Here is a 24,560-nt window from a genome sequence, read left to right as displayed (position 1 = left end):
CTCTGCATCCTCTCCAGTACCATCACATCCTTCCTGTACTGTGGTGACCAAAACTGCATGCAGTACTCCAGCTGAGGTCTAACCAATGTTTTATAAAGTTGGAGTCCATAAGAGCAGAATTAGGCCATTTGACCCATCGAGTCTGCTCCGCCATTCAATCATGGCTGATTTATTTTTCCCTCTCAAACCCATTCTCCTGCCTTCTCCCCGTAACCTTTGATGCCCTTACTAATCAAGAACCTATCAACCTCCGCTTTAAATATACCTAATGACTTGGCTTCCACAGCCATCTGTGGCAATGAATTCCACAGATTCACCACCCTCTGGCTAAAGAAATTCCTCCTCATCTCTGTTCTAAAAGGATGTCCTTTTATTCTGAGGCTGTGTGGCCCAACTGTGTAGTCAGAGGCTTTTCCCCAGGGCTGAATTGGTGGCCACAAGAGGACATAGGTTTAAGGTGCTGGGGAGTAGATATCGAAGAGATGTCAGGGGTAAGTTTTTTACTCAGAGAGTGGTCGGTGCATGGAATGGGCTGCCGGAAACGGTGGTGGAGGCGGATATGATAGGGTCTTTTAAGAAACTGTTGGATAGGTACTTGGAGCTGAGAAAAATAGAGGGCTATGGGTAAGCCTAGTAATTTCTAGGGTAGGGACTTGTTCGGCACAGCTTTGTGGGCCGAAGGGCCTGAATTGTGCTGTAGTTGTTCTATGTTCTAGGTCCATAGGACACCCAAAGCGACTGCGCAGGTTGACTCTGTGGTTAAGAAGGCATATGGTGTATTGTCCTTCATCAATCGGGGAATTGAATTTTGGAGCCGAGAGGTATTGTTGCAGCTATATAGGTCCCTGGTCAGACCCCACTTGGAGTACTGTGCTCAGTTCTGGTCGCCTCACTACAGGAAGGATGTGGAAGCCATAGAAAGGGTGCAGAGGAGATTTACAAGGATGCTGCCTGGAATGCAGAGCATGCCTTATGAAAGTTGGTTGAGGGAACTCGGCCTTTTGTCCTTGGAGTGACGGAGGATGAGGGGGGACCTGATAGAGGTATATAAGATGATGAGAGGTATTGATCAGGTAGATAGTCAGAGGCTTTTCTCCAGGGCTGAAATGGTGGCCACAAGAGGACATAGGTTTAAGGTGCTGGGGAGTAGGTATAGAGGAGGTGTCAGGGTTCAGTTTTTTACTCAGGGAGTGGTGAGTGCGTGGAATGGGCTGCCGGCAACGGTGGTGGAGGCGGATACGATAGGGTTTTTAAGAGACTGTTGGATAGGTACATGGAGCTGAGAAAAATAGAGGGCTATGGGTAAGCCTAGTAATTTCTAGGGTAGGGACATGTTCGGCACAGCTTTGTGGGCTGAAGGGCCTGAATTGTGCTGTAGTTTTTCTATGTTTCTAACTGCTTGGACAGTGATCTGTTTGACCAAATCCTGTCCCTGCCATCACAAACTCCAGACCAAGTGACCAAATGCAGATTACAACTGCCTGCCTCAAGGCTTCAGTGTTCCCTTGGGAGCAAACTCTCTCCTGGCAGAGCTGCCATCTACTCCCTGTGGAGACCAACCTGTCCTTGGGTGGCATCTCTTTGTTCCTGGAGAATAACAATATGCTCCCGGGTGCCATCTCTCCATTATCTCATTACAGCCACCTGAATCCAGGTTATCAGTGCTATAAAGGGGTCAGCCTGAGAGTCCACAGGGTGCCAAAGAATGGCCTCTGCCTGTGCCTCAATACTGCCTCATGAACAGCTCGCTTGCCCCATCAGTCACCTCCTGCCCCATCTGTGGAAGAGTCCGCAGTTCATACATTGGCCTTGTTAGCTATCTCAAAACCCATAAAACCAGAGCGGAAGCAAGTCATCCTCTGTTCTGAGGGACTGCTGAGGAAGAAGTGTATGCAAACAGAACAGGTGTCTAAGCTAAAATAGGTGGTATAGTGGACAATGAAGAAGATTATCAAAAATTACAGGGGCAATCTTGATCAGTTGAGTAAGTGGGCCAAGGAATGGCAAATGCCGTTTAATTCGGATAAGTCCGAGGTGTTGCATTTTGGAAAATCAAATCCAGGTAGGACTTTCACAGTGAACGGCAGGACCCTGAGGAGTGCTGCAGAACAGAGGGATCTTGGAGTACAAGTACATGGTTCCCTAAAAGTGGAGTTACAGGTAGACAGGGTGGTGAAAAAGGTTTTTGGCATGCTGGCCTTCATAAGTCAGAGATTTTGAGTATAAAAGTTGGGAGGTCATGGTGTGGTTGTACAGGACACTGGTGAGCTGCACTTGGAGTATTGTGTTCAGTTTTGGTCGTCCTGCTGTAGGAAAGATGTTATTAAACTGGAAAGAGTGTAGAAAAGATTTACAAGGATGCTGCCAGGACTTGAGGGACTGAGTTATAGGGAGAGGTTGGACAGGCTTGGACTTCATTCCTTAGAGCTTAGGAGACTGAGGGGTGTATAAAATCATGAGGGACATAGGTAGGTGAATGCACTCAGTCTTTTTCCCAGAGATAAGATAAGATATCTTTATTAGTCACATGTACATCGAAACACACAGTGAAATACATCTTTTTGTGTAGTGATTTGGGGGGCAGCCCGCAAGTGTCACCAGGCTTCCGGTGCCAACATAGTATGCCCACCACTTCCTAACCTGTATGTCTTTGGAATGTGGGAGGAAACCAGAGCACCCGGAGGAAACCCATGCAGACACGGGGAGAACGTACACACTCCTTACAGACAGCAGCCGGATTTGAACCCGGGTCACTGATGCTATAAAGCATTACGCTAACCGCTACACTACTGTGCCTGCCCGACAGTTGGGGTATCAAGAACTAGAGGGCACAGGTTTAAGGTGAGAGGGGAAAGATTTAAGAGGAACATGAGGGGCAACTTTTTTACACAAAGGGTGGTGTCCATATGGAATGAGCTGTCAGAGGGGGTGGTTGAGGCAGGTACAATAACAACTTTTAAAAGACAGTTGGACAAGTACATGGATTCAAAGGTTTAGTGGGATATGGGCCAAACGCTGGCAAATGGGATTAGTTTGGTGGGGCATCTTGGACAGCATGGACCAGTTAGGCCATGCTGTATATGACTATGACTTTATATCAGTTGTTAAGGGATGAAGAAATGACAGGAGTAGGTAAGTTAAAGTACATATTTACCATAGAGATTGCTGGTTTCCTCTGCGGGGCATAGGTTGGTCCATTGCACATCAGGACAATCTTCCCCTCCAGCCTAACCAGGCCCTGAGCCCAAGAGGCCCCTTCCTGTCTGCAGAGCCAGTCTGCAATTCCTCCCAACTTCAACATGAAGGGTGCAGAATAAACATTTTCTTATTAGTCCACCAGTGGCATTCTTATCTTCCTTGACTGTCGATTGGAGCTGGAAGCAGAACAGTTGAGGAGCAGATTGGTGTCACCTTGTCACATTTGGATAGGTCATGATGCTTTCTCTGGCATTTCTCCATATTGCAAGGGGGTGTCATTCCTGGATGATGGCTCTGTTGCCAGCTCCTGAGCTCTCCTAGTTTTTGTCTTTGAAGACCTCCTGGCTGCATAACCCCTCCTTCCCCATGCTTCCATGGCAAACCACAAGGATCCTAAGGTCATGGCTGTTAAACTGAGGGGCTTGCTCTGTCCTTTGTCCTGTTGCCGTCTCGCTCATGGCAACTTTCTGTAGTAATGCATCACCATGGAGAAAGTTCCTTTAAAGGCTGGAGCCCTGATGTTCTTGCTCCATAGCTAAGGAAACATTGGGATCTGTGCTGCTTCCTGTGGGCCATGACAATGCAAGCTTGCGCTGTTACGAAAGGATCGTGATCAAAATCTACAATCCTTATGCACTAGGATAAATTGAAGAGTGAACCACGCAACGTGTATTAATGCCCCTTTTCTGGAGTAAATGAATTGCTAGGCAAGTGTGCTTTCTACACGTTTTAAAATATTTATTCAAGGGATGTGGGCTTCACAGGCTGAGCCAACATATAATTACCCATCCCTAGTTGCCCTTGAGAAGGTGGTGGTGAGCTGGCTTCTTGAATCATTGCAGTCCTTGAGGTGTGGGTATTCCTACAGTGTTGTTAGGGAGGGAGTTCCAGGATTTTGACTCAGCAATGGTGAAGGAACAGCGATATATTTCAAAGTCAGGATGGTGTGTGGCTTGGAGGGCAACCTCCAGTGGTGGTGTTTCCATGCTTTTGTTGCCCTTGTCCTTCTAGTTGGTAGAGGTGGTGGGCTTGGAAGATGCTGTCTAAGGAATCTTGGTGAGTTGCTGCAGTGCATCCTGTATATCGTACAAACTGCTGCTACTGTGGTAGGTGGTGGAGTGAGTGAATGCTTATTGATGGGGTGTCTATGTCCTGTATGGTGTTGAGTTTTGAGACTCCATGTCAAGCTTCTTTAAGAAGCTTTGGTGGGCTATATACATAGTCCATTATAGTTTCATGGACATAAAATAATCATAAAGGCTAACGAACTGCTGGTCTTGAAATCCAGACAACTTGAATAGAAAGGGTTGAAGGTTATGCCACAGCTTGTACAGAGCTCTGGTTGGACCACACCTGGAGTACTGTGAAGTGTTCTGGCTACCACACTTTCAGAAGGAGGGATTGAGAGTGTACAGCATAAACTTATTAGGACGATACCTGGACTCTCAATTAAAGGGATAAATTTTAAAATCTAGGATTGCATTCCCTGGAATGCAAATTCTGGATTTTGGAAAAATGGTTAAATTCATTTATCTATTCCTTTCTGCGATGTTCTACAAGCCAAGAGAGGTCGAAGCTTGGAGCTCACTTGGTAAATTGGTTTATTATTGTCACATGTACCATCCATACAGATAATTTCATCAGATCAATAAAGTGTTACAGTTTCAGAGAAAGTGCAGTGCAGGCAGACAATAAGGTGCAAGGCCATGACGAAGTAGATTGTGAGGTCAAGATTCCATTTTATCCTACAAGGGGACCGACCAGTAGTCTTATAACAGTGAGACAGAAGCTGTCCTTGAGCCTGGTGGTACGTGCTTTCAGGCTTTTGTATCTCCTGTCCAATGGGAGGGGTGAAAAGAAAGAATGTCCAGGGTGGATGGGCCTTTGATTATGTTGGCTGCTTTATTGAGGCAGCAAGAAGTGTAGACAGAGCCTATGGAGGGAAGCCTAGTTTTCATGATGTGCTGAGCTCTGTCCACAACTCGCTGCTGTTTCTTGCTGCCTTGGGCAGAGCAGTTGCAATACTATGATGCATCCAGATAGGATGTTTTCTGTGGTACATCTATAAAAGAAATTGCTGTAAATGGGAACATGCTGAATTTTTTTAGCCTCCTGAGGAAGTAAAGGAGCTGGTGTGCTTTCTTGGCCATGGCGTACTACGTGGTTGGACCAGGACAGTCAATTGGTGATGTTCATTCCTAGGAACTTGAAGCTCTCAACCCTCTCGACCTTGATGTAAACAGGAGCATGTACACCTCCTCCCTGAAGTCTATGACCAGCTCTTTTGTTTTGCTGACATTGAGGGAAAGGTTGTCGTCATCTCCTTCCTGTACTCTGATTCATCGTTATTTAAGATTCAGCCCACTACAGTGGTGACATCTGCAAACGTAGATGGAGTTAGAGCAGAATTTGGCCCAATAGTCGTGAGTGTATAGGGAATAAAGTAGAGGGCTGAGGACACAGCCTTGTCAAGCACCAGTGTTGAGGATAATCGTGGCAGAGGTGTTGCTGTCTATTCTTACTGATTGCGGTCTGTTGGTCGGGAAGTCAAGAGGTGCTGAGTTCTAGGTCTAGGAGTTTGGAGATAAGTTTGCTGGGAATTATAGTATTGAAGCCTGAGCCGTAGTCAATAGATAGTAGTGTGACGTAGGTGTGTTTATTATCTAGATGTTCTAGAGATGAGTGTAGGGCCAGGGAGACGGCATTCGCCATGGACCTGTTTCAGCGGTAGGCGAATTGCAGTGGGTCAAGGTTGCCTGGGAGGCTGGAGTAGATGTGTGCCATGACCATGCTCTAGAAGCACTTCATGATGGTGGGTGTCAGAGCCACCATACAGTGGTCATTCAGGCATGTTACCTTATTTTTCTTTGGTACCAGGCTACCCCACCAGCTGATCTGCACAGGATCTAAGGACACGATCAGGGACTCCATCTGTACCAGATGCGTTCCGCAGGTTCACTCTCCAGAAGACTGATCTGACGTCTGCAGTGGTGACTGTGGGTTCAGGTGCATTGGAGGCTGTCGGGGTGGGTGGTGACATTTCATTTCCCGCTGTTCAAAATGTAGATAGAATGCATTGAACTCATCGGGGAGGGACGCGCTGTTGTCACCGATGCTGCCTGACTTCGTTTTGTAGCCCATTATAGCACGTAAACCCTGCCACAACTGATGGCTGGTCTGAGACTCAATTTTGGACTGGTCTCATCTCTTGGCATCCCTGATAGCTTTAGCTTTATGAGGGAAGTATCTCAATTTCTTGTATTGATCAGGATCCCCTGATTTAAATGCCGCAGTCCTGGACTTCAGTAGGGAGTCAATCTCCTGGTTCAGCCATGGTTTCCAGTTTGGGAACACCTGGATTGACTTCTTTGGTACACAGCCCTCTACACACTTGCTGATAAAGTCTGTGACTTTACTGACTCTCTTCAACAACTAGCTAATACTTTGTCAATTTTAACTCTGATGTTGATAGATTTCCTTTATTCATGTGTATTAAAGGGAAAGGATGGGTATATGTCACAGATCAGCTGCAATATCAGATTAAGATGGAACAAGCTTGAAGGGCTCATTGTTCTATTCCCAGTCTTTAGTTCCTATGCTGTTCTGGGCTTGAATCAGAAATCTTCAAATACACCTCAATGGGGGACCATGTAAGTGTTCATGAAATCCTGCAGCGTAAAAGAAAGTCATTTGGCCCATCATGCCTATGTCAGCTCCTTGAAAGATCTATCCAATTTACTACCACTCCACTGTTTTTTTCCACAGTCATAGAACCGAGAACAGTACAGCACAGAAACAGACCCTTCAGCCCACAATGTCTGTGCTGACCATGATGCCAATCTAAACTAATCCCATCTGCCTGTACATGATCCATACCCCTCCATTCCCTGCATGTTCATGTGTCTGTGCCTAAATGCTTTTTAAGTATTAACTATTGTTTCCTCAAGGCAATTATGTAAACACAAAAACTTGCCTCAAACTTCTCTTTTAAACTCCACCCCCACCCCACCACCACCACCACCACCACCTTAAAATTATGCTCTCTAGTATTTGGCATTTCCACCCTGGGAAAAGCACTGACCCTTTCTATGCCTCTCATTATTTTATAAACTTCTGTCAGGTCTCCCCCCAGCCTCTAATGCTCCAGTGGAAACAATCTAAGTCTGTCCAACCTCTCCTTTCCGCTAATACTCTCCAATCCAGGCAACATCCTGGTTAACCTCCTCTGCACCCAATATTGATTGGCATCTGCTTCGTGCCAAAGGTTTAGATGGGGAAGAGTTTGTTAAGTGTGTCCAGGATGGATTCCTGTCACAGTATGTTGACAGACTGACTAGAGGGAATGCCATATTAGATCTAGTATTAGGTAATGAACCGGGTCAGGTGACAGATCTCTCGGTGGGTGACCATTTGGGGGACAGTGACCACCGCTCCCTAACCTTTAGCATTGTCATGGACAAGGATAGGAGCAAAGAGGACAGGATGATATTTAATTGGGGAAGGGCACATTATGAGGCTTTAAGGGTCGAACTTGCGAGTGTAAATTGGGATGATATTTTTGAAGGGAAACGTACTATGGAGATATGGTTGTTGTTCAGGGATCTCTTGCAGGATGTTAGGGAGAAATTTGTCCCGGTGAGGCAGAGAAAGAATAGCAGGGTGAAGGAACCATGGGTGACAAGAGAGGTGGAACATCTAGTTAGGAGGAAGAAGGCAGCATACATAAGGTGTAGGCAGCAAGGATCAGATAGGGCTCTTGAGGAATATAGGGTAGCAAGGAAGGAACTTAAGAAGGGGCTGAGGAGAGCAAGAAGGGGACATGAAAAGGCCTTAGTGAGTAGAGTTAAGGAAAATCCCAAGGCATTTTTCACTTATGTAAAGAGCAGAAGGATGATGAGAGTAAAGGTAGGACCGGTTAGAGACAAAGGTGGGAAGATGTGCCTGGAAGCTGTGGAAGTGGGTGAGGTCCTCAATGAATACTTCTCTTCAGTATTCACCAAGGAGAGGGGCCTTGATGACACTGAGGACAGTGTTGGTAAGGTTAATGTTCTAGAGCATGTTGATATCAAGAGAGAGGATGTGTTGGAGCTGTTAGAAAATATTAGGACAGATAAATCCCCGGGTCCTGACAGAATATTCCCCAGGCTGCTGTGTGAGGCAAGGGAGGAGATTGCTGAACCGTTGGCTAGGATCTTTGAGTCCTCGTTGTCCACGAGAATGGTACCAGAGGATTGGAGGGTGGCAAATGTTGTCCCCTTATTCAAAAAAGGTAGTAGGTTTGACTGCATTATTTGGGATCGTTGGAGAAAAAGATATAACTTTGAAGGCTTCTGATCTACACATTCTGGCTTTTATTCCTCTTATAGCCAGGAGAGCTGTGTTGCTTAAGTGGAAGGAAGTTACTCAGCCTACTCATGCTCAATGGTTACGGGATGTTTTGTCATACCTGAATCTAGAGAAGATTCTTTGTTCAGTTTTTGAACCTAACTTAGACTTTCAAACCCTGTGGGGATCTTTTTTGAATTATTTTCAAAACTTTTGATTTGGTGACTAAAATACAGACATTGGCTGACATTGTTACGTTTCAAGGGTTTTTCCTTGTTTTTTTTATTAAACAGCTTTGGTTTTTTGTAGTGGGAGTAGATTTTTTTTATAATAAAATATTCCAATTTTTCCTTTGTTAACTAACTATTACATGTGATTATTAATTTAGAGTATTGTGATCCTAAGTATGATTTCATACAGCCACAGATCCCTGAAAGTTGCCTCACAGGTGGATAGGGTAGTTAAGAAAGCTTATGGGATGTTAGCTTTCATAAGTCATGGGATCGAGTTTAAGAGCCGCGAGGTAATGATGTGGCTCTACAAAACTCTGGTTAGACTACACTTGGAGTACTGTGTCCAGTTCTGGTCACCTCATTATAGGAAGGATGTGGCGGCGTTGGAAAGGGTGCAGAGGAGATTTACCAGGATGCTGCCTGGTTTGGAGAGTATGGATTATGAGGAGAGACTAAGGGAGCTAGGGCTTTACTCTTTGGAGAGAAGGAGGATGAGAGGAGACATGAGAGAGGTGTACAAAATATTAAGAGGAATAGATAGACAGCCAGCGCCTCTTTCCCAGGGCACTAATGCTCAATACAAGAGGGCATGGCTTTAAAGTAATGGGTGGGAAGTTCAAGGGAGATATCAGAGGAAGGTTTTTTTACCCAGAGAGTGGTTGGGGCGTGGAATGCGCTGCCTGGGTTGGTGGTGGAGGCAGGTACGTTGGTCAAATTCAAGAGATTGCTAGATAAGCATATGGAGGAATGTATAAAATAGAGGGATATGTGGGAGGAAGGGGTTAGATAGTCTGAGGCGAGGTTTAAAGGTCAGCACAACATTGTGGGCCGAAGGGCCTGTATTGTGCTGTACTGTTCTATGGTTCTTTCCAAAGCCTTACTGTAATGCAGTGACCAGAACTGCACCGAATAATCCAAGTGTGGCAAACCAAAGTTTTATGCAATTTTAGTCCCGTTGAATAAAACAGACATGAGTGAGCCATATAGGAGTTGGAAGGTTCTGATGACCAAATGTACAACATACAGTTTGTCCCAACCTCAGGAATTTTTAAACCCTGGTGAGAAAATCGAGTCTTTCATGGAGAAAGATTGGAGATAAGGTTTTTACAATTAGTTCCCACCCAGCATCTAAGATCGTTCAGACTCTGAACTCTTTGGGGTTTGATTCTGTTGTCTTTATAGTTGTTTCAGGCTTTCTAATTTGCTATATTTGTGGTTTTGTCACTTTAATTATCTTGGTGACAGAGCCTGTGCCAGAGTCAAAATGGTGTTAATTGGCACAGGATCTACATGCCCATCTATATGCAGCTCTTTCATTTTATACAGAAGATACAAAGCCTGAAAGCACGTACCCCCAGGCTCAAGAACAGCTACTATCCTGCTGTTATAAGACTATCGAATGGTCCCCTTGTATGATAAAATGGACTCTTGACTCACAGACTACCTCAATATAGATTTGCACCTTATTGCCTGCCGGCACTGCACTTTCTCTGTAACTATAGCACTATATTCTGCATTCTGTTATTGATTTTCCCTTGTACTACCTCAATGCACTGTTGTTATGAAATGATCTGTATGGATGCTATGCAAAACAAAGTTTTTCACTGTACCTTGGTACATGTGACAATAAACCAATTTACCATTCTACACACCATGCACAACTCAGTGTGAGATGTGAATGCGTAATGCAATAGGGTTTTGAAGATTGAGATGGAATAGTATAATTTGGATTCAGAGTACTGGGTAGTGATCTCTGCTGCCCAATGTGTAGCTAGCTGGCACGGCCAACAAGGACACTTGGGTCTGAAGATCCAGTTACTGCCAAGAGCAGCCAAGCTGGGCATCGGAGGTTTAAAACTTTGGCAAAGGTGAAACTTTTCCAAACCAATCAGCATTTTCAATCCCATGTTTTAACAATAAAGAAATTTGCCAATCCAATAAAACATCCAAGTACCAGCAGGTGATGCCAGGTAACAGAATGGGCAGCATAGAGACTGTTGATGTTGAGTTTATAGGTTTCAGATATAAAAGTTACATGATGTAATTTTAACATTGACACTGAGGAATGTAGAAAATATAATGTTACCTGCTTTAGCTATCGGCTGCGTCTCAATAGCAACTCTCTAAGGTGTGGGTTCAAATCCCATTCCAGAGATTTAAGCACATAATCTCGGCTGATACTTCAGTGCAGCACTGAAGGAATGCTGCATTCTTGGAAGTGCTGTCTTTCTGATGTTAAATCAAGACCCTGTCTGCCCTCTCAGGTGGAAGTAAAAGATCCAATCGCATTACCCGAAGAAGAGCAGGAAAATTCTCCTCAGTGTCCTGCCCAATTTTTATCCCTCAACCAACCTTACTAAAACAGCTGTATGTAGTAACACCACTACTCCTGGCCAGAAAAGAGATGATTGCGTATTTCCTCCATCAGGCGCGCCTGGAGATAGCACTGCAGTAAGTGATTAATTTTATGCACATAATTATTCTCCATTTAATGCTTTTTTGGGTGACTGCTGTAGTTTCAGACTTGTTCCATTTACAAAGACTTGTATTGATAGGCTGCTCTGGTGTGCTGTTTAAAAGATTTCCTTTGCGCTAAGATGGACTATTTTGATGTTGAAACTGTTGGCTGCCATTGTAATATCAGTAGACACCCTGAACTAAATCAGACTTACTCATCATTATCACGGTTCTGATTGTGGGGACTCGCTGTGTATAATCCAGCAGTTCTAACTCCTACACTGCAGTGGCGAGTACACTTGAAGAAATGTTATAGACCTTGACTTGCTCTAGGACTTCCTGAGGTTGTGAAAGCCATGAAATAAATGTATAGAACACATTTTGAAATGAGACCCAGTAGGTCAAGCGGCACCTGGGGGGGGGGGGGTCGAAACGGAATTGTCAACGTTTCAGGTCCTGATGCAGGGTTTTGATCAAAAACATCAACAATTCTTTCCTCCCCACAGATGCTGCTCGACCCACTGTGAGTTCCTCCAATAGATTTCTTGTTGGTCCAGATTCCAGCATCTGTAGTTTCTTATGTTTCCATTTTGAAATGACTCACATTTATATAGTCTCTTTCACGATTTCAAAGCATCTTCAAACTCTTCAGCTGTTGACATCTTCACATGATGTGGGTTACAGGAGTGGTGGAGGGCTTACCTGCTTGATACCAAGTTTCTGGGTCTTTGGCCATTACAATGGACTTGGGAGCTGGACCTTTTGTTCAGAACAAACCACGAGAGAACATAACTGAGTTCTTTCAAATGGATTCCATTTGGGTAGATTGCTTATTTGAGGTGAATGCAGGCACATCAACACAGGATTAGAGAATATTAAGTTTGGCTGGACTTTTTGAATTGCCGCCTTTGGAAATAAGTTCCCTGAATTTGTGGGAGGATTTACTGCAAGCCTTTTAAGAAGGAACTGGGGCTTCCTGCATTTGAAGGGCTTTTTGTGTTCTCAGGGTTAAATGCAGCATGTTTGCCTGCAGTTTGCTTGAGAGTTGATAAAATGTTTGTATTGTTTTCCGAGCTTTCGTATTTAGACTTGCCTACCCCAGAGAGGCCAGTGTTCCATGTAGACTTTACTGTAACTGCTTGGGGCAGGTTGAGTGGATCAGCTGATCTATTTTTATCTTATGTTAGCTACAGTTGCTACTGGGCCAGGATGTCGTGGACTGGCTGTGTGAGGTGCTGGCCCACCACGTCCTCTCTCCGGATGCAGTGGGCTGGATGAACTGGTCAGGCAAGGCAGAAGGAGCTCTGAGTGGAGTCTTGGCCTTGAACGTCACATCCAGAGGCCCTCAGCACTGATAGTCGAAGGCATTTAAAAACTATTCAAATGGACTTAAATCCTTAAAACATTTTAAATAATTTTAATCAAAAACACCTTAAAATGCTAACAAAATACATTAAAAATAAATTAAATGACTTGAGCATTAAGCGCACAGAACCAGTGACTGTTACCATCTTCCAACACTGGTGCATCTGAGCTTCAACTCCTAGCCTTGCTTGCTTGGCCATGTGTGTGCAGACGTCCGTGACTTCTGAGACTCAAGCAGCCGATAGTCGAGCATCGGTCAGCACAATTCACCCCCATTGTTTCTTAAACAAATCAGGCAGCTGATTAAGATAGAGTACAGTTAGGTGAACAGGAAGTGGGATAATTGGGTCGTTTGCTGAAAAAATAAGTTGCTGTCATTTAGAAGTGAGGTGCGTAGAAATTTCTTCTCCGAGAGCAGCGAATCTCTGGAATTATCTGCCCCTGAGGGTGGTGGAGGCCGGATCATTAGATATATTTAAGTTGGAGATGGATAAATATTTGAAAGATGGAGGGTTATGGGGAACTGACACAGAAGAGGAGTTGAGATCAGCGTAGATCAGCCATGATCATATTGAATGGTGGGGCAGGTTTGAGGAACTGAGTGGCCTACTCCTGCTCCTATTTTCTTATGTGTTCTTGTATATTTTTTGATAGTGTTGGTGGAGAGATGGACAGAAAGAGCTATGGATACACTTCGATATGACTTGAGGGGGATCAGGGGGTCTTGGTTTGGTATCTTATCAATAAACAGCACTTTCAGCAATATAGCCTAATGTACAGAACTCCCTGGAGCGGGTCTGAATGCACAGCCTGGGTGAGGGCATTTCAGTGATATTCAGGAGAGGTTATTTTGAACACACTGCATCCAAGTTATCTGATATTAAGTAACCATGACAGCAATATTATGACTGATAGCATTTGGAGTGCCTAAAATGTTGTAGCAGTAGAGTGCTCAGTTGGTGCAATCTGATACCTTTGCTGTTATTGGGGAAACCTTGATGTGAGTGGTGATGTATTTATTGTTCTTGTCGCTGTGTAATGACTCATCCAACCCTTTTTTTTGTTGCTTTTGTGAAAATAAGTTTGTACACATTTACTTAGTTCCAATGCAAGTCTGCGATGTGGATGAAGAATGTCAGGACAGTGGTGATGCCACTGGATAAGTAATTCAGCAAATCTGGACACATAATATGGAGCAATGGGTTAGGATCCCACTAGAGCATCTGGGATATTTAACTTGTTAATTGAATAATTTTGGAACACAAAGCTGGTAAACGTGGCCAAAAAACCACTGGATTGTGGGTGCCCTTTAGGGGAGGTCATCTGGAACATTTAATCTGTGTTGGCCTATTTGTCCTCCAAAGGGTGTTCCTTTCAAGGGCAATTGGAGGTGAGTAGTGAATGCTGGGATTGCTAGTGACATCCCTTCATTCAGTTAATTTTTAAAAAAATTTTGTGGGAAATCTATGGAGAGTTTAAGACAAATTTCTTACTAAAGACTCCCCCTTCAGGATCTTAAAGGAAGTGGTAGCCTTTTAGACTATAACTTTACTTCGGCATGTTTTGCATGTAAATAAATCTGACCCAGTTATTTAGGCTTTAGGCAGTGATGTAATGGTGGGCTATTTTCCACTGCCAAAGGTTACAAGCAACTTGACTTGATTGGGAACTGATTACCACAGACGTGCTAACTAGTACAAGGTAGTGAATAAAGATGCAGATTCCACTGGCAGAATCAGTCATTAGCAAAGAATACAGTATTGCCTGACACAAGAACAGTGTTGAATGAGGGGTGCTGGTGATGGGATGGTGTATGGAGTAGGAAAACTACTAATGACGTTTTCAGAAGGTCTGGTGGCAGTGAAATGTAGTTGTGGCAATGTGTCTGCCATTATTGAATTTTGGGCATTGCCCTGGTGTGGGAGAGGCAGGATCAAGGACCAAGAGAGAAATGGATTGATCCACTCCATGACATTTGGTTGGATGTAGTTTACAGAAACCTGCTGCAATATAGGAGGAGTAAACGTGTGGGTTCTTGCGTATACTTTATTCCAAAGATTAAGTGGATTCATGATTCTGAATGTTTGGTGTTGCAGATTTACTGTGTGGACATTAATTTAAACATGCACTTAAAAAGTGAACACGAGTTTAACCAGGAGAATTGGGGATCCTGATGGTATAATGTAAGCTGACCATACTTTAACCAAATCCCAAGCATCTCTTCCAAAACCTACTCGTTTATTATTCTTTCTCCATGACAACCAAGTGTTTCTGCATTGCCTGGTACATCTCCATAATTGGATTATTAATGAAATTTCTCTTCTGATTTTGTTATATTTTCATAAATCAGTACAATTTCCCAGAGTTGCTATCAATAGTTTCACTCACAATTCTGAGTCTCTAACATTCTGAAACATTCTCCCGTTTATAGAAAGAAAGATGTTCTTTGAAGAACTAACTTGTTAGCTGATTAAAATTCTCTGACATTCGATCATGAGTATGCCTTGACCAGTGTCGCCACAATATATTATCTGGTCTTCTGTGGGCACATTGACTACATTTCCTACATTACAACTGCAACTATGTCAAAAGAATACTTCATTTGTTGTGGAACATCATGCTAATGAAATGCAAGATCTTGATATAAAAATCAATAACACTACACTGGCTGACGTCTGCACTGTTTGATTAACCCTTTCCTCCTATTTCCTGCTCCATTTGCACCTTCTGAATTGACACTGTGTTCTCTTCTAGACTGGTGACGTCCCACTTTTTGGCGCCACTGGCTACGAAGAGTACCTCCGGGACCAAGAAGTGGCTGAGCGCTGGTACCGTTACAATCCTCGGCTGACGTGCTTGTACTGCGGCAAGTCTTTTAACCAGAAGGGGAGCCTGGACCGCCACATGCGGTTGCACATGGGCATAACGCCTTTTGTGTGCCGGATCTGTGGGAAAAAGTACACCCGCAAGGACCAGCTGGAATATCACATACGCAAGCACACTGGGAATAAGCCCTTCCACTGCCATGTGTGCGGCAAGAGCTTCCCATTCCAGGCCATTTTAAACCAGCACTTCAAAAAGAACCATCCTGGCTGCACATTGCTGGAAGGGCTGCACAGTATCTCACCAGAGACCACCTCCAAGGGACAGAATGGTGAACAGTCGCCACTTCAGGACCAGCCAAAAGCAGTGGGTGAACTAATTCACACTTCCATCTCAACTACAGGGCCTGACTGACTGCGTACTGGGGGCAGACGTCTGTCTGAGAGACTCCGGGGACACTGTTTTTCTTTAGAGTGGACTATTTCATTTGGATTTAGAACCATTTATATCAAGGGTTTTTTCTGCAGGAAAGGAAGATTAAGCCTCCCAGCTGCAGGGTTGCTGAAATTCACTATCAACCATTACCCTTTCCATTATCATGACTTTTCCCTGCCTTATAAAAGTAACAAGAAAGGGATTCTTGGGTGTATAAAGATGAGAAGGGGCGGTGGGGAGAAAGTACCCTGGATATTAGAAGACTGAGTAGCTAATGTTGAATGACCAGATCCAATAAAAGGTATTTTGCTGTAAGGATCCCAGTGATACTCTTAGGATAGTTAGTAAACAGTCTGAGCCCCCTCCTGAGCTCATCCCTCAGTAGGTCCTGGGTAGATCCAGAGGTGCCTCCCTGAAGCTGTTGAAGTGATTTATTCAGAGCTGTCACCATCTAGAAGGGACAACATAAAAGAAAACAAGACCTTCAGGAAAGATGTTACTGTTCAGGCAGTTTGGGGGTGAAAAATGCTGGGGAGGGGAAATGGATCTGGAGTGGAACATCCTAATTATGTTCCTCAGTGTGAGGTGACTTGTGCGGCAAATGGAAAACCCTGTGGTTCTGTACATTTCTGTAAACGACTGACAAATGTGTTTTAAACCATAGATAGTGCTTAAAAGAAATGAAAATACTCCAAATGAACATGGGTGCCCTGGTTTGACAGTAGATTTACAGTTGAGTGGATTTGAGTGTGTCATGTTTCTCATAGTGTATGTGTCCTTTAACCCAAGAGATCCCTTTCAGGAATGAAAGTCTATCATAGTTTATCTATCTAAAATACCTGCTCTGAATTTTCCAATGAAGCATTTCTGTGTGAGTTTGTGAAGCTGTTTTTATCAAAAATGGATTGAGGAAATGTACAGAACACAGAATATTCCATAATTTATAGCATTCCTAGAATAAACTAAATGAAGTCATTGATCTTTCGACTTTGGTGCAGAAATGCTTCTGAAGAACACGTTAGAGGAATGGGGCAGGGAATGCAGTAGGTGGGAATCGGAGTGCTTCAACTCGCCCTTCTTGTGCAACCTGTGTCTCTAACAAGGTGCTCCACTGTGACACGATTGGAATCTGTTTCTCTCTCTTTCTCATGCTGTAAAATTTTTGTTTTACTTTCAATTGATGCTGTTTATTGTTCTGGTAATGATTTCAGCTTAATGGATGGTGGAAAATCTACTATTGATGAGGAAAACAGAGATGATGATTGGAAGAATTTATAGGTAGAGGGAGAGAAAAAGTGGGGTTCCTGAACAAAGTTAGAGTTGGGCCATTTCGTAGTGATATGTTCAGACAGAAAGAGGGAATTCTCTTCCTCAGTAGGAACCTGAGGCGTTACTTTTTCACCCAGAGTGGTCAGTATATGGAATTAGCTGCCAGAGGAAGTGGTTGAGGCAGGTACATTAACAACATTTAAAAGGTACTTGGACAGGTGCATGGATAGGCAAGGTTTAGAGGGATATGGGTCAAACGTGGGCATATGAGACTAGCTTAGATGGGAATCTTGGTTGTCATGGACCAGTTGGGCCCAAGGGCCTGTTTCTGTGCTGTGTGACTCTATAATAAAACTATTGAGGCTCAGGGCCAATTGAACATTTCAAAACTAAGGTTGATAAGATTTTTGTTCATACAAGGGTATTAATGAAATGGGATTTGTTATAAGGAGTTAAGAGACAGATCAGCCATGCTTTAACTGAATGGAAGAAGGAGCTCAATGGACTGAATGGTTTCTTTCTGTTCCAATGGCTACTAACAACCAGGACCATAAGTGTTTCATATTACAAAGTCTTGAAGAGCTGCGTGAGTCGGAGCTGCTGTTGTACTCAGGGTGTGAATGATTTAAACCAATAACTAGCTTTGTGTAATTAGGTGGACCTAGCCAGGACAAATACTGAAACAAAAACAGCTTGGATGGAGCTTGCCATGGGATGAATCAAGCAGTGATCAGGGACCACTAAGTTTGTGAAGGAGTTTTACATCACTATTCCTGGAATGGTGTGTGTTACGAAACTTGCATTCAATCAGGAACAAGCAGAACTGTGGCCAAAATAAGGATTATTTACTTAATGCTACAAACAAATGGACGGTAAACATAGTCCATTCTTCCCAAATAGTTCTTGGAAGCAGATCATCCCAAATCATATTTACCCATAATTTTCAAAAATCCATCCACCCCAACTAATTCCGAATGGTGTCTTAGTTTCTGTCTTAGCTGCTAACCCTGTCGATGAACTCCATGAAAAGCAAGGGGCCCAGTACTGAGCGCCTTCAGTAACGCCTCCTCGGCAACTGAAATCTGCCTTTTACCTTTCGCTTCCTGCCACTGAGCTTAATGTTTAATGCAATTTGCTCCTCTTCTCTTCGATCCCAGGGGTTTTGCTTTCTTCATCAATCTGCCATGTGTGACTTTGTCAGACACCTTGTTGAAGTCCACAGAAACCACACATCATCAACAATATTCAATGAAGTGAGCCAAACCTCACCTTTCCTTTTAACAAAATAATAAACCATGTTGCCAGTCCTTAATTAACCTGTGCCTTTCTTAAATGCTAGTTTGTGCTGTTCTAACACTGCTGTCAGACTCCCTGGCCTGGAGCTGCTCAGTCTGTCCATTGTCAGAGAGATACAGCACAGATACAGGCCCTTCGGCCCACTGGACCCATCAACCACCCATTTTTACACTAATCCAAAAGTGATCCCATTTTACTCCCAAAAGCACGGGGAACACCACCACCTGAAAGTTAACTCCAAGCCACACACCATCCTGACTTGGAAATATATCATGGTTTGTTCACTGTCACTGGGTCAAAATCCTGGAACCTCCCTCCTTAACAGCACTGTGAGTATACCCATACCTCAAGAAGGCAGCTTACCACCACCTTCTCAAGGCAATTAGATATGGGCAATTAAATGCTGTCTCAGCCTCTGAAGCCCTCAACCTTTGAAAGACTATATTAAAAAAATTATCATCAATTCAACCCAGAATCTACCCTTCACCTACACATCCAGGACACTTTACAGCAGCCAGTTAACCCACCAACCATCACATCTTCAGGATGTGGTAGGAAATCAGAGCACCCTGGGGGAAATCCATGGGGTCACAGGGAGAACGTGCAAAGGGGGAAGAGCACCAGAGGTCAGGATGGAACCTGGGTTACTGGGGCTGTGAGGCAGCAGCTTTATTAAGTGCACCATTGTGGCTCCCTGTTTAAACAATGGCGCACACATCAGCTGTCTTCCATTTCTCTCACACCACGCCTGTTGGGGAATAAGCCTGTGCTATTTCCTGTCTTACTTCTTTTCACAGCCTGGAATACACTGGTATCTTATTCACTCTTAAAGCTGCTTAGATCATTCGCTCTGTTCATCATTTTCACTATGTCACGTTCTTCCTCAATTTTAATGTCCTCATCATACCCTGTCCTGTGAAGAGGGTTCATTAGTACTTTATGCACGTCTCCCCCTCCTCACTTATGCTGTTGTTTCATCATAACACCCAGCCTTCCCTTTTTAATTATCTTTCCCATCTTGTACTTGCAGAACATCTTCAGGTTTTCTTTGATTTTACCTGTCAATGCATTCACATGCAATCTCATTACCCTCCTAGTGCCCCTTTAAATTCCACCCCTGCACATTCTCTCCGCTCCACTTCAAGTGTTGGGCTCTCAGTATCCATCATAAGCCTCCCTTTTAGCTCTATTCTGCCCTGTACGTTCCTTGACATTTGTGGAGATCTAGAGTTGGGAGCTCCCCCCTTTTACATGATTACTTATTGAGTAAAATAGGGCCAATCCTAATTTCTAACTTTTACTCTTGGTCTGCCTTGTGCTCTCTACCTTGACACTGTTAAATCTAATTAAAATATGACCATTGCCACAGTATGATATCCTCTGCCATCTTTTTCACATGTTCATCCTACAAAACTAAGTGTACTGCTGCTTCCCTCCCTTGTTGGACTTGCTTTGTACTGATTTCAAATGCATTCAAGAGAAATGTTTTCAAAATTCTGCTCCTTCCATACCCTCTACTCTGACATCGTCCCAGTTAATGTTAGGATAGTTGAATTTCTCAGCTACCATTGCCTTGTATTCTTTGCACTCTTCATAATTCACCTACATGTTTTCTCCTCTCATTCTCTCTCTCTCTCCCTCCCAGAAATGTGATTGCCTCTTTCTATTCCTGAGTTCATCCTGTACAGCCTCATTTGTTGGGCAGCTCACATTTCAGCTCTTTCCCTCTAAATCCGTATCACCGACACAGTAAACAGGAGTGGTCTGAGAACAGAATCCCCCACAACAACACTTCTTCCAACCACTGAAAAGCTGCTGTTTCCTTTCCTCGAACCAGTTTTTAATCCAGTTTTCCATCTTCTTAATTTCACGTTTGATCTTCCATGTCGTACCTTGTCAAAGTCTTTTCTAAATTCCATTTACATGACACCCACTCCATTTCCTCATCTACCATTTTATATAACACTTCCAAACTCCAGTGTAAACCAGTCCCAACATGCAGCATTTTTTTCATGCTCACCTGCAGATGTTAACAGCCCTGATGTTACACCAATAAGCTCAGCCTCTATATTCCTTAAAGATGCTGTGTGGTCACCTGGCAGATAGAGCCCCAAGATGTAATTTCACAGCCCTCTGATCTCTCCTTCCTCTCTCACAAACTCAGCATGAATCTAAAACTCATCCCACAGATCCTAGGGGTTAACCCAAACAATTTTATCTAAATTTGTACTTTCATTCTTTATGGTATTGCATGATTTTCCTCCCATCCAAAATCTTTTTAGTAAAAACCAATTCAAAATATTTGTTGGATACATCTGCCATTTTATTGATTGCCTACAAACATAACAGGTAACTCTTTTGGGGAGGGAAATAAAATCCATCTTCATAACAATAGAAAGGAAGTTTGGACCCAAGGTTATAACAAGGGAGAGAGGATAGGCTAACAGAGAGCAGATTGGACCCAAGATTATAATGAAGGAGAGGAGAAGATTGGGCTTGGGCTTTTAATTAGCGAGGAGGAGGTTGGGTGTGGAATTATAACGGAGATTGTTTACCATTGTAACTTATCAAAACTCTAATACATGATGGTTCTTTGATACGTAATTTATTTGTGCATCTTCATCCACCTGTATTATCTGTTCTATATTTTGTCTTTCCTCATGTCGGAATTGACCCGTTTTTCATTTTAAAAACTGATCTTCCTTTGAGTCCCAGTTGCTAACAGTGAACTCATCATGAAACAGAAGTGAAAGCAAGAGCTGGCTGAGGTGTGACAGCAAGTAACTTGTTAATAACTCAAGGGCAACTGTTGAAAACTTGTGAACATTAGTCACCACCATCTCCAGTAGGTAGGCAAAGAACAGGAGGAAAATAAACTGATATAAAATTTGATATGCTGTCTTTGTTTTGAAGTATTCTATTTGCCTATTCTCTCCACACTGGGGAATTGGGTAACCTGGCCCCAGTCACTTGGATTACCATCCATACAATCACTTGGCTGGTAGAACAAAAAACTTGAGATCACATGTAATGACAGCTCTTCCTAATGTCACAGCAGGGTCAACAGGATTTCACTGGCTGGGAAGTGGTCTGAGGGCATGAAGGGTGCACTTCAGTGGGCAAACAGAGAATGCAGCTTCAACAGAGTGCGGATGGCAAGGAGTTTGATACAAGAGGGAAAGAAAGTGCTGTGTGATTTAGAAACAAATTGGGTTAAGAAAATAATTAGTTAAATGAACTGGTAAAGCAGCCAAGTTAAATTACAACAAAGTACATAGCTGAAATTTATAACTTGAACAAAATTAACTTGATCATAAAAATCCCAAGTTGCTGATTGAATAAGCTATTGGTTTATTATTGTCACGTGCTAAGATACAGTGAAACACTTTTGCTTTGCGTGCCATCCAGACAGATCATTCCATGCATAAGTATATCGAGGTAGTACAAAAGGAAAACAGAATGCAGAATATAGTGTTACAATTACAGAGAAAGTGCAGTGCAGGTAGACAAATAAAGTGCAAGACCACATCGAGGTAGACTGAGAGATCGAAAGTTCTTTATCATATAAGATGTCTGTTGGTAACAATGGGATAGAAGCTGTCCTTGAGCTTCGTGTTACATGCTCTCAAGCTTTTCTATCTTCTGCCTGACAAAGGGGAGAATAGAGAATGACCAGAGAAGGAAGGTTAAAAAGGACAGTAAGAGAAGGTTGGTACCAATTAGGGAGTAAGACACTGATAAGAGTGTAGCTGTGGACAGGACAGGGTCGGAATAGTTAGTAGTACATTGTTTCAGTTGTTATCAAGAGAGTGCTGCTAGAATCTCAATACGATAAGTAGAGGTAGTAGAGCTGATGGATAGAATGAAAACTAATGAGGAGGAGGTCCTAAGTCTGGCCATGCCTGAAGTAATTAAGACACTGGTCCAGATGGATGCATCCTAGGTTGCTGAGAGAGGTTAGAGAAGGACTTACCATAATCTTCCAACCTTCCCTAGACATAGAAGACTGGAGAGTGGCAAATGTGACATCTTTTTAAAATGGGTGTATGGAAATGGCAGGCAATTTGCAAGATTTTGGGGAAAAGTTTATAATAAGTCAGGGAAAAAAATGAATATGCACCTGGAAAATTTTGGGTTGATAAAGTGCAGCTAATGATAATTGGAAATTATGTTTTACTACTCCCATTAATATTTTTGCAGAGGTACTAGAAAAGGTTGATAGAACGTAGTAAATGTCATCCATATGGATTTTTGGAAGGGGGTTGACAAGTTCCTCATAAAAGGTGAATTTGCAAAAAGTGGGGCCCAAGGAAGAAGAGACCAGGGTTAGGATGCAGAGAGTTATGTGAAAGTTATTCAGACCGGAGCATTTCAGTCATTGGTCTTCCCCAGGGGTCAGTACTGAGTCCGTTAGTTTAGTTTTTTATGGAAATTATGTTTATGGGTATGTGTGGTAAAAGTCTTAAAATTTGCAATTGGCACCAAAATTTGTATGGCATCCAGTGGCGAGGGTGGTGTTTAAAGTGCCAAAGCACATAGGCTAGCAGATTGGGCAGCCAAGTGGCAGATGAAATTTAGTACAGAGAAATGTGAAGACACAAGCGGCTGCAGATGCTGGAATCAGGAGCAAAAGGAAAACAAACTGATGGAGTGTGAAGTGATACTTCTGTGAGAGAGAGAGAGAGAGAGAGAGAGAGAGAATTAGGGGAAAGATGGAGGGAGGTGTTTTGCTGTCCCAAGATCTAGACCACTGGTCCCTTGCCTCTTCCTGTGTATCTGCAAAGCTCTGTGCATATCAGTGTGACAGGTTATTGCATCATGGCCCTCAGAAGCACCCACAGAAAGGCTTTGACAGCCTAAGGTCACCAACTGCCAAAGCTGTTACTGTTATTGAACTTTTCTGATATCAATCAACATTCAAATTGACTTGAGGTCTGATAAAGGATGTTCCCTGAACTAAAATGTTTAAAAGTTAAATGTTGATAGAACATACATATTTAAGCATTCAATCTAACTTAATTAAATCAAAAAAGCTCCACCTTTTCCCAGCTATTGATTTCTTGCATTCTTTCGAATGAGATGGCTGAACTTTTCATCAGCTTTAACCTGGCACTGATTTAGCAGACTGAGCTAAGAACTGTGGAGACATTTGTGCTGCCCTTTTGGGTGTGGAACAGTGCAATACTCCCTGAAACCTAAGCCAGCACTGGACTCTGGGACTGAGAAATGTGGCAAGTCCTGCTATCAGTATTAACATTAGGGCAGATCTGTTCCAGTGTACAGACTAGTTGGCACCATACCAAAGGGCAAGCAGGAACATAGAGATCCAGGTGTGCATGTGCAAATGCATGGAAGTTGTGTTGAAAATGGATAATGCACTTCAGCTAGAAGAGATGTATTGGAATGGTTTTGGGAATGAGAAAATTCAGCTAGAATGTTAGATGGGAAGTTGACAGGAAATTTGAAGGAGGGTTTATAAGATTATGTTGGGTAAAGACAGTAAACAGAGAAAAGTTGTTCCAGTAGTGAAGGATTTGAGGGCCAAACGACACAAGGTCATCACAAGAGAGACTGGGGACGTGAGGAGGTAATTTTGATACAGAGACTGGTCATGATCTAAACTTCATTGTGAATGTGGTGTGGTCAGTGTCTTCTAAAGGGAATTAGATGGGCACTTGAAAAATAATAATTTGCAGGGCTTCAGGAAAACAGTAGGAGAATTTAACTAAATGGATTGGTCTATGGGGAGCTGGCAGGGACAGTTTGGGTCTTCATGATTTTATATGCACGTAAGTATTTTCTATGACAGTTGTGATCTCTCGCAACTCGGTCCTATGTACACCATTTCCTACTTAAATAATTCTTCCTCTGTACCTAATACTATGATGCTGTTCCTGTTTTGAGTGGAAGCAGACCGTCGGGCATGTCCATTTTATGCTGGTGTTAATCCTCCCTGTGAAGAGTAGTCCTAACCCAGTGCCTTCTTCCTCTGAGCAGCTCCAGGCACTGCTTGAATGAGATTAAAAGCCCAGAAGTTGGCCACCTGCCGCATAGAGAGGAAAGGGTTGCAACTTATGCAGCAAAGCCATGTTAGAAAAAGCTCCAAATGGAAGATTCAGAATATAAGTATACTGTTCAATCTTATAGAACATCGAACAG

The 24,560-nt window shown here is 43.2% G+C and overlaps 1 protein-coding gene across 3 annotated transcripts in view; it reads left to right on the top strand.

Moving 5' to 3' along the window:
* Positions 1-21,266, top strand: part of zbtb37 (zinc finger and BTB domain containing 37) — a 49,645-nt gene extending 28,379 nt beyond the window's left edge. For 2 of the 3 annotated variants that reach the window (XM_052012555.1, XM_052012556.1), the window contains exon 5: positions 15,333-21,266. In XM_052012555.1, coding sequence (XP_051868515.1) covers positions 15,333-15,815 — 483 coding nt within the window. In that variant the 3' untranslated portion in view covers positions 15,816-21,266. Of the gene's footprint in view, positions 1-11,020; positions 11,208-15,332 lie in introns of all 3 variants that reach the window. The other variant, XR_007956039.1, reaches the window with a different exon arrangement.
* Positions 21,267-24,560: the final 3,294 nt, after the last annotated feature.

The sequence above is a fragment of the Pristis pectinata genome, chromosome 3 (assembly GCF_009764475.1).
Source record: "Pristis pectinata isolate sPriPec2 chromosome 3, sPriPec2.1.pri, whole genome shotgun sequence".
In the NCBI taxonomy this organism is placed as follows: domain Eukaryota; kingdom Metazoa; phylum Chordata; class Chondrichthyes; order Rhinopristiformes; family Pristidae; genus Pristis; species Pristis pectinata.
Note: the sequence above shows the minus strand (reverse complement) of the source record. Positions and strands in the feature narration are given on the sequence as shown.